Below are 10,887 nucleotides of genomic sequence, written 5' to 3' on the forward strand. Positions count from 1 at the left end.
TTTAAGGACACGTTGGTGAACACGGTTGGTAACCGGACAGCGGAGCTGTCGTTGGAGCTGGGTCAGTTGTACAGCGCTCCTGAGGCCCTGAAGATCGGCCTGGTGGACCGGCTCGTACCTCAGGACCAGGTCCTCTCCACTGCACAGGACACCATGTCCAAGTGGCTGGCTATACCAGGTCAGAACACTCCATCTCACACACTGGCTATACCAGGTCAGAACACTCCATCTCACACACACACACAGTTTATCATCCTAGATATCTTTCTCCTGCCCCCAGACCATGCCAGACAGTATCTTATAGAACATAACTATCTATATACATTATCCTAGATCTCTCTTCCAGTCCATGATGTGAAAAAATCTATCTCACTATCTATCTAAACATTATCCTATATATACACTAACCTATATGTTATCCTGTATTTAAACTAATCTATACATGATCATATATGTATAAACTAACCTATAGATTATCCTGCATATACACTGACATATACATTATCATGTGTATATATATATATACACAGTGGGGAAAAAAAGTATTTAGTCAGCCACCAATTGTGCAAGTTCTCCCACTTAAAAAGATGAGAGAGGCCTGTAATTTTCATCATAGGTACACGTCAACTATGACAGACAAATTGAGCTTTTTTTTCTCCAGAAAATCACAATTGTAGGATTTTTAATGAATTGATTTGCAAATTATGGTGTAAAATAAGTATTTGGTCACCTACAAACAAGCAAGATTTCTGGCTCTCACAGACCTGTAACATCTTCTTTAAGAGGCTCCTCTGTCCTCCACTCGTTACCTGTATTAATGGCACCTGTTTGAACTTGTTATCAGTATAAAAGACACCTGTCCACAACATCAAACAGTCACACTCCAAACTCCATTATGGCCAAGACCAAAGAGCTGTCAAAGGACACCAGAAACAAAATTGTAGACCTGCACCAGGCTGGGAAGACTGAATCTGCAATAGGTAAGCAGCTTGGTTTGAAGAAATCAACTGTGGGAGCAATTATTAGGAAATGGAAGACATACAAGACCACTGATAATCTCCCTCAATCTGGGGCTCCACGCAAGATCTCACCCCGTGGGGTCAAAATGATCACAAGAACGATGAGCAAAAATCCCAGAACCACACGGGGGGACCTAGTGATTGACCTGCAGAGAGCTGGGACCAAAGTAACAAAGCCTACCATCAGTAACACACTACGCCGCCAGGGACTCAAATCCTGCAGTGCCAGACGTGTTCCCCTGCTTAAGCCAGTACATGTCCAGGCCCGTCTGAAGAGTGCATTTGGATGATCCAGAAGAGGATTGGGAGAATGTCATATGGTCAGATGAAACCAAAATATAACTTTTTGGTAAAAACTCAACTCGTCGTGTTTGGAGGACAAAGAATGCTGAGTTGCATCCAAAGAACACCATACCTAATGTGAAGCATGGGGGTGGAAACATCATGCTTTGGGGCTGTTTTTCTGCAAAGGGACCAGGAAGACTGATCCGTGTAAAGAAAAGAATGAATGGGGCCATGTATCGTGAGATTTTGAGTGAAAACCTCCTTCCATCAGCAAGGGCATTGAAGATGAAACGTGGCTGGGTCTTTCAGCATGACAATGATCCCAAACACACCGCCCGGGCAACGAAGGAGTGGCTTCGTAAGAAGCATTTCAAGGTCCTGGAGTGGCCTAGCCAGTCTCCAGATCTCAACCCCATAGAAAATCTTTGGAGGGAGTTGAAAGTCCGTGTTGCCCAGCGACAGCCCCAAAACATCACTGCTCTAGAGGAGATCTGCATGGAGGACTGGGCCAAAATACCAGCAACAGTGTGTGAAAACCTTGTGAAGACTTACAGAAAACGTTTGACCTGTGTCATTGCCAACAAAGGGTATATAACAAACTATTGAGAAACTTTTGTTATTGACCAAATACTTATTTTCCACCATCATTTGCAAATAAATTCATTAAAAATCCTACAATGTGATTTTCTGGATTTTTTTCCCTCATTTTATCTGTCATAGTTGACGTGTACCTATGATGAAAATTACAGGCCTCTCTCATCTTTTTAAGTGGGAGAACTTGCACAATTGGTGGCTGACTAAATACTTTTTTCCCCCACTGTATGTATATATGTGTGTGTACGGTACCAGTCAAAAGTTTGGACACACCTACTCATTCAAGGGTTTTTCTTTATTTTTAATATTGTAGAATAATAGTGAAGACATCAAAAATATGAAATAACACATATGGAATAATGTAGTAACCAAAAGAGTGTTAAACAAATCAAAATATATTTTAGATTTTTCAAATAGCCACCCTTTGCCTTGATGACAGCTTTGCACACGCTTGGCGTTCTCTCAACCAGCTTCATGAGGTAGTTACCTGGATTGCATTTAAATTAACAGGTGTGCCTTCTTAAAAGTGAATTTGTGTAATTTCTTTCCTTCTTAATGCAGTTAAGCCAATCAGTTGTGTTGTGACAAGGTAGGTGTGGTATACAGAAGATAGCCCTATTTGGTAAAAGACCAAGTCCATTTATGGCAAGAACAGCTCAAATAAGCAAAGAGAAACGACAGTCCATCATTACTTTAAGACACGAAGGTCAGTCAATACAGAAAATGTCAAGAACTTTGGAAGTTTCTTCAAGTGCAGTCGCAAAAACCATCAAGCGCTATGATGAAACTGGCTCTCATGAGGACAGGAATGGAAGACCCAGTTACCTCTGCTGCAGAGGATAAGTTCATTAGAGTTACCAGCCTCAGAAATTGCAGCCCAAATAAATGCTTCACAGAGTTCAAGTAACAGAAACATCTCAACATCAACTGTGTGAATCAGGCCTTCATGGTCGAATTGCTGCAAAGAAACCATTACTAAAGGACACCCATAAGAAGAAGAGAGTGGATTGGGCCAAGAAACACGAGCAATGGACATTAGACCGGTGGAAATGTGTCCTTTGGTCTGGAGTCCAAATTGGAGATTTGTGGTTCCAACCGCTGTGTCTTTGTGAGACGTGGTGTGGGTGAACGGATGATCTCCGCATGTGTATTTCCCACCGTAAAGCATGGAGGAGGAGGTGTTATGGTGTGGGGGTGCTTTGCTGCAATCACTGTCTGTGATTGATTTAGAATTCAAGGCACACTTAACCAGCATGGCTACCACAGCATTCTGCAGTGATACGCCATCCCATCTGGTTTCGGCTTAGTGGGACTATCATTTGTTTTTCAACAGGACAATGACCCAACACACCTCCAGGCTATGTAAGGGCTATTTTACCAAGAAGGAGAGTGATTGAGTGCTGCATCAGATGACCTGGCCTCCACAACCACCTGACCTCAACCCAATTGAGATGGTTTGGGATGAGGTCAGACCGTAGAGTGAAGGAAAAGCAGCCAACAAGTGCTCAGCATATGTGGGAACTCCTTCAAGACTGTTGGAAAAGTATTCCAGGTGAAGCTGGTTGAGAGAATGCCAAGAGAGTGCAAAGCTGTCATTTACATTTTACATTTTAGTCATTTAGCAGACGCTCTTATCCAGAGCGACTTACAGGAGCAATTAGGGTTAAGTGCCTTGCTCAAGGGCACATTTACGTCATTTAGCAGACGCTCTTATCCAGAGCGACTACAAATTGGTGCATTCACCCTATAGCCAGTGGGATAACCACTTTACAATTATACTTTTTTATTTATTTATTTATTTTTTTTTGGGGGGGGGGGGGGGGTAGGAGGATTACTTTATCCTATCCCAGGTGTTCCTTAAAGAGGTGGGGTTTCAAATGTCTCCGGAAGGTGGTGAGTGACTCCGCTGTCCTGGCGTCGTGAGGGAGCTTGTTCCACCATTGGGGTGCCAGAGCAGCGAACAGTTTTGACTGGGCTGAGCGGGAACTATGCTTCCGCAGAGGAAGGGGAGCCAGCAGGCCAGAGGTGGATGAACGCAATGCCCTCGTTTGGGTGTAGGGACTGATCAGAGCCTGAAGGTACGGAGGTGCCGTTCCCCTCACTGCTCCATAGGCAAGCACCATGGTCTTGTATGCGAGCTTCAACTGGAAGCCAGTGGAGTGTGCGGAGGAGGGGGGTGACGTGAGAGAACTTGGGAAGGTTGAACACCAGACGGGCTGCGGCATTCTGGATGAGTTGTAGGGGTTTAATGGCACAGGCAGGGAGCCCAGCCAACAGCGAGTTGCAGTAATCCAGACGGGAGATGACAAGTGCCTGGATTAGGACCTGTGCCGCTTCCTGTGTAAGGCAGGGTCGTACTCTCCGAATGTTGTAGAGCATGAACCTGCAGGATCGGGTCACCGCCTTGATGTTAGCGGAGAACGACAGGGTGTTGTCCAGGGTCACGCCAAGGCTCTTCGCACTCTGGGAGGAGGACACAACGGAGTTGTCAACCGTGATGGCGAGATCATGGAACGGGCAGTCCTTCCCCGGGAGGAAGAGCAGCTCCGTCTTGCCAGGGTTCAGCTTGAGGTGGTGATCCGTCATCCATACTGATATGTCGGCCAGACATGCAGAGATGCGATTCGCCACCTGGTTATCAGAAGGGGGAAAGGAGAAGATTAGTTGTGTATCGTCAGCGTAGCAATGATAGGAGAGGCCATGTGAGGATATGACAGAGCCAAGTGACTTGGTGTATAGGGAGAAAAGGAGAGGGCCTAGAACTGAGCCCTGGGGGACACCAGTGGTGAGAGCACGTGGTGCGGAGACAGCTTCTCGCCACGCCACTTGGTAGGAGCGACCGGTCAGGTAGGACGCAATCCAGGAGTGAGCCGCGCCGGAGATGCCCAGCTCGGAGAGGGTGGAGAGGAGGATCTGATGGTTCACTGTATCAAAGGCAGCAGACAGGTCTAGAAGGACAAGAGCAGAGGAGAGAGAGTTAGCTTTAGCAGTGCGGAGAGCCTCCGTGACACAGAGAAGAGCAGTCTCAGTTGAATGACCAGTCCTGAAACCTGACTGGTTTGGATCAAGAAGGTCATTCTGAGAGAGATAGCAAGAGAGTTGGCTAAAGACGGCACGCTCAATAGTTTTGGAAAGAAAAGAAAGAAGGGATACTGGTCTGTAGTTGTTGACATCAGTGGGATCGAGTGTTGGTTTTTTGAGAAGGGGTGCAACTCTCGCTCTCTTGAAGACGGAAGGGACATGGCCAGCGGTCAAGGATGAGTTGATCAGCGAGGTGAGGTAGGGGAGAAGGTCACCGGAGATGGTCTGGAGAAGAGAGGAGGGGATGGGGTCAAGCGGGCAGGTTGTTGGGCGGCCTGCAGTCACTAGTCGCAAGATTTTATCTGGAGAGAGAGGGGAGAAAGAAGTCAAAGCATAGGGTAGGGCAGTGTGAGCAGGACCAGCAGTGTCATTAGACTTAACAAACGAGGATCGGATGTCGTCAACCTTCTTTTCAAAGTGGTTGACAAAGTCATCCACAGAGAGGGGGGGGGGGGGGGGGGATTCAGCAGTGAGGAGAATGTGGCAAAGAGCTTCCTAGGGTTAGAGGCAGATGCTTGGAATTTAGAGTGGTAGAAAGTGGCCTTAGCAGCAGAAACAGATGAAGAAAATGTAGAGAGGAGGGAGTGAAAAGATGCCAGGTCGGCAGGGAGTTTAGTTTTCTTCCATTTCCGCTCCGCTGCCTGGAGCTCTGTTCTGTGAGCTCGCAATGAGTCATCAAGCCACGGAGCTGGAGGGGAGGACCGAGCCGGCCGGGAGGATAGGGGACACAGGGAGTCAAAGGATGCAGAAAGGGAGGAGAGGAGGGTTGAGGAGGCAGAATCAGGAGATTGGAGGGAGAAGGATTGAGCAGAGGGAAGAGATGATAGGATGGAAGAGGAGAGAGTAGTGGGAGAGAGAGAGCGAAGGTTGCGGCGGCGCGTTACCATCTGTGTAGGGGCAGAGTGAGTAGTGTTGGAGGAGAGCGAGAGAGAAAAGGATACAAAGTAGTGGTCGGAGACATGGAGGGGAGTTGCAGTGAGATTAGTAGAAGAGCAACATCTAGTAAAGATGAAGTCAAGCGTATTGCCTGCCTTGTGAGTGGGGGGGGATGGTGAGAGGGTGAGGTCAAAAGAGGAGAGGAGTGGAAAGAAGGAGGCAGAGAGAAATGAGTCAAATGTAGACGTAGGGAGGTTGAAATCCCCCAAAACTGTGAAGGGTGAGCCATCCTCAGGAAAGGAACTTATCAAGGCGTCAAGCTCATTGATGAACTCTCCAAGGGAACCTGGAGGGCGATAGATGACAAGGATATTAAGCTTAAATGGGCTAGTGACTGTGACAGCGTGGAATTCAAATGAGGAGATAGACAGATGGGTTAGGGGAAAAATTGAGAATGACCACTTGGGAGAGATGAGGATTCCTGTGCCACCACCCCTCTGACCAGATGCTCTCGGGGTATGCGAGAACACATGGTCAGACGAGGAGAGAGCAGTAGGAGTAGCAGTGTTTTCAGTGGTAATCCATGTTTCCGTCAGCGCCAGGAAGTCGAGGGACTGGAGGGTAGCATAGGCTGGGATGAAGTCAGCCTTGTTGGCGGCAGAACGGCAGTTCCAGAGGCTGCCTGAGACCTGGAACTCCAGGTGTGTGGTGCGTGCAGGGACCACCAGGCTAGAGAGGCAGCAGCCACGCGGTGTGAGGCGTTTGTGTAGCCTGTGCGGAGAGGAGAGAACAGGGATAGGCAGAGGCATAGTTGACAGGCTGCAGCAGATGGCAGCAGATATATATACACTGACCTATAAATTATCCTATATATACACGGATATATACATTATCCTATATACACTAACCTATACATTATTGTATATATATACACTGACCTATACATTATCCTATATATACAGTGAACTTTACACTATCCTATATATACACTAACCTATACATGATCCTGTATATAACCTATATCTCTGCTCTCCGTCCAGACCATGCCAGACAGACAGATCATTGTGTTATTGAAATAATCTTATTAAATACTTTTTTCTTTACATAGTTGAATGTGCTGACAACAAAATCACACAAAAATTATCAATGGAAATCAAATGTATCAACCCATGGAGGTCTGGATTTGGAGTCACCCTCAAAATTCAAGTGGAAAACCACACTACAGGCTGATCCAACTTTGATGTAATGTCCTTAAAACAAGTCAAAATGAGGCTCAGTAGTGTGTGTGGCCTCCACGTGCCTGTATGACCTCCCTACAACGCCTGGGCATGCTCCTGATGAGGTGGCGGATGGTCTCCTGAGGGATCGCCTCCCAAACCTGGACTAAAGCATCCGCCAACTCCTGGACAGTCTGTGGTGCAACGTGACGTTGGTGGATGGAGCGAGACATGATGTCCCAGATGTGCTCAATTGGATTCAGGTCTGGGGAACGGGCGGGCCAGTCCATAGCATCAATGCCTTCCTCTTGCAGGAACTGCTGACACACTCCAGCCACATGAGGTCTAGCATTGTCTTGCATTAGGAGGAACCCAGGGCCAACCGCACCAGCATATGGTCTCACAAGGGGTCTGAGGATCTCATCTCTGTACCTAATGGCAGTCAGGCTACCTCTGGCGAGCACATGGAGGGCTGTGCGGCCCCCCAAAGAAATGCCACCCCACACCATGACTGACCCACTGCCAAACCGGTCATGCTGGAGGATGTTGCAGGCAGCAGAACGTTCTCCACGGCGTCTCCAGACTCTGTCACGTCTGTCACATGTGCTCAGTGTGAACCTGCTTTCATCTGTGAAGAGCACAGGGCGCCAGTGGCGAATTTGCCAATCTTGGTGTTCTCTGGCAAATGCCAAACGTCCTGCACAGTGTTGGGCTGTAAGCACAACCCCCACCTGTGGACGTCGGGCCCTCATACCACCCTCATGGAGTCTGTTTCTGACCGTTTGAGCAGACACATGCACATTTGTGGCCTGCTGGAGGTCATTTTTCAGGGCTTTGGCAGTGCTCCTCCTGCTCCTCCTTGCACAAAGGCGGAGGTAGCGGTCCTGCTGCTGGGTTGTTGCCCTCCTACGGCCTCCTCCACGTCTCCTGATGTACTGGCCTGTCTCCTGGTAGCGCCTCCATGCTCTGGACACTACGCTGACAGACACAGCAAACCTTCTTGCCACAGCTCGCATTGATGTGCCATCCTAGATGAGCTGCACTACCTGAGCCACTTGTGTGGGTTGTAGACTCCGTCTCATGCTACCACTAGAGTGAAAGCACCGCCAGCATTCAAAAGTGACCAAAGCATCAGCCAGGAAGCATAGGAACTGAGAAGTGGTCTGTGGTCACCACCTGCAGAACCACTTCTTTATTGGGGGTGTCTTGCTAATTGCCTATAATTTCCACCTGTTGTCTATCCCATTTGCACAACAGCATGTGACATTTATTGTCAATCAGTGTTGCTTCCTAAGTGGACAGTTTGATTTCACAGAAGTGTGATTGACTTGGAGTTACATTGTGTTGTTTAAGTGTTCCCTTTATTTTTTTGAGCAGTGTATATTATATTAACACTAACCTATACACCTCTCCTCTCCCTCCAGACCATGCCAGGCAGATCACCAAGTCCATGATGAGGAAACAGACCATTGACAAGCTGCTGTCCAACAGGGAAGCTGACATCACCAACTTTGTGAGCTTCATCACTAAAGACTCCATCCAGAGGTCCCTCCGCATGTACCTGGAGATGCTCAAGAGTAGAAAGGTCTAGTCTGAGACCCAAACTGCACCCTATTCCCCATAGGGCTTCTAACTGCACTGCTATTGATCAGGGCTCTGTATAGGGAATAGGGTGCTACGTCCCAATTATCTCTCCTTTCTCCCGTGTGAACTTGTTCACTTCCCTTCATAGATTTGAGAGGACATTTGTGGGGAACGAGTGCACCCTTCAGGAGTTAAGGAACGGTTATTGGAACACAGCCATCCTTGAAGAGGATGCCTTCTGATGCCCAGGCACACGTGTGAAAGTAACCTGAGGGTGAGTCTCAATAGTCTGAAGTGGATTCCTCGTCTCCTTCACTATTGAGAGACACCCCCCGGTTGCATCCCAACTGGCACCCTTTTCCCTATAGAGGTCTATGGGTCCTGGTCTAAAGTAGTGCACTACGTAGGGAATAGGATGCCAGTTGGGACACTACCCAGCCTCAAGCCATTAATTATGGGGGAAGGGAACCAGCCTTGTCACTCTTACAGTGGGCGGGAACAGTGACTGGATCCACCCAATGACAGCTCACTCCCCTCCACATTTAAAGAGTTTCCATTGGTCAGCTCAGTGTGTGATTGACAGTATATGGTTTTCCCACCCATTGCTGGATTGAACACGGGGTCTGTTCAGGAGGATATAACGTTACAGGACGTTGAATTAGAAATGTAATGTGTAGAAAATAAATTATTTTCTGTCATATATAATAGGACATTTTGTCACTATTTCATTCTATTTCTGTCTGCAAACTTCAGAACGTTTAATGTCACTGAATACACCAGAGGGGTGTGTTCGTTAGTGCAGACCGTAGCGAAAGGTAGTGCAACAGAAAATGAAAACAAGCGATTCTTATTGGACAAAATCAGGGAGTCCGCTCCCTGTTTTTGGCCCGTTTGGTTCCTAATGAACACACCCCTGGCCTTATTCCCCCTGCCACAACATTTGACTGTTTTGACTGAAACACACAGCACTGTTACGATGTCGGTGATTGTACAGTTATCGTCCTCTTGCCTTTGTCTGTGAACATAATGTTTGTTTTCGTATGATATTTTCCTGTACTGTTGGTTTGCAAGTAAACATCTTTACAATACCTTCCATGGAATGTGTGTGTTGAGTTTCATGTTCCATGATGTCACTGGTTTAGGGCGGGGTTTCCCTGTATATACTATTATACTGTATATTTGTAAGTCTTTGTTTATTGGATAGAGAGAGGAGAGTGATGGAAGAGCACTAGGCTGGATTCCAACCCATGCTGGCAGCGGTACATTGTTCATGTGATCCAGAGGCAGCGGCTTGGACCGCTAGACCACCCCAAGCCACCTTTTTAGATTGTTGGGAAAGACAAAAGCTTTAGAGAAGTAATCTTGTAACCTTCAAATGGTGGTCTGGGTTTAATTGATCAAACTGTAGCCATACGTGTTTAATAGGTGTATCTGGTTGGATTTGATGTCATTCCACTGGAATCTCAGCTGTTACTGAGGGGCTTACAGAACGAAACTCCAAAAGGAATATAGAATTCATTGCAAATCATATATGCTCTTCCATCTCTTATAAAGCACTTGTTTCAGCTTGAATGTTGGACACAAACAATAAACAGGAGCACAGTTAGAGTTTAATTGAAACAGGTCATGTTGATGACACTCAACTGGCACCCTATTCCCTATATAGTGCACTACTTTTGACCAGTGCACTATAAAGCGAATAGGGTGCAATTTGAGAGTGTCTGAACCGTCTGAACACTTCCTGGAGGCGTGCTCAGGCAGCAGGGGCGTAACCAATCAGCTTCACCTCAACAGGGTAGTGGTCGCTGACAGCCAATGCCTGAGAGAGTAGAGAGGTACCAGTAAGACACTTTTACTCAGGGTGTTCATTGGGCGACTCTACCAAGGTCAACACCAACAATTTAAAATAGGCTACTAAAATCATTCCAATCCCGATTAGAAGGCAAATGCAGTTTAGGGGATTAAAGGGTAGACTTTAGGACCATGCGGACGCCTGGTAGTGGGAGGGAAGGCTGTTTGTATGGCTGACTGGCTTTATGGAGAGCAGAGATCTGTATATAATGACGAGATCTTCATGTGTCGTCCCAAAGGTTGGAAGGCTGTTTGTATGGCTGGCTGGCTTTATGGAGAGCAGAGATCTGTATATAATGACGAGATCTTCATGTCTCCGCCCTGACAACGGGTGTCGTCCCAAAGGTGGGAAGGCTGGCGACAAAATAAACCCAAATGAA

The 10,887-nt window shown here is 47.1% G+C and overlaps 1 protein-coding gene across 1 annotated transcript in view; it reads left to right on the forward strand.

The window, feature by feature from the left end:
• Positions 1–9,746, forward strand: part of LOC311118480 (enoyl-CoA delta isomerase 1, mitochondrial-like) — a 19,402-nt gene extending 9,656 nt beyond the window's left edge. Inside the window, exons 6-7 of the mRNA XM_084193272.1 lie at positions 1–178; positions 8,497–9,746. The exon at positions 1–178 is cut by the window's left edge and continues 1 nt beyond it. Of these exons, the coding sequence (XP_084049398.1) occupies positions 1–178; positions 8,497–8,663 (345 nt within the window). The 3' untranslated portion in view covers positions 8,664–9,746. The remainder of the gene's footprint in view (positions 179–8,496) is intronic.
• Positions 9,747–10,887: the final 1,141 nt, after the last annotated feature.

The sequence above is a fragment of the Coregonus lavaretus genome (genome assembly GCF_964263955.1).
Source record: "Coregonus lavaretus genome assembly, contig: HAP1_SCAFFOLD_559, whole genome shotgun sequence".
Classification (NCBI taxonomy): Eukaryota; Metazoa; Chordata; class Actinopteri; order Salmoniformes; family Salmonidae; genus Coregonus; species Coregonus lavaretus.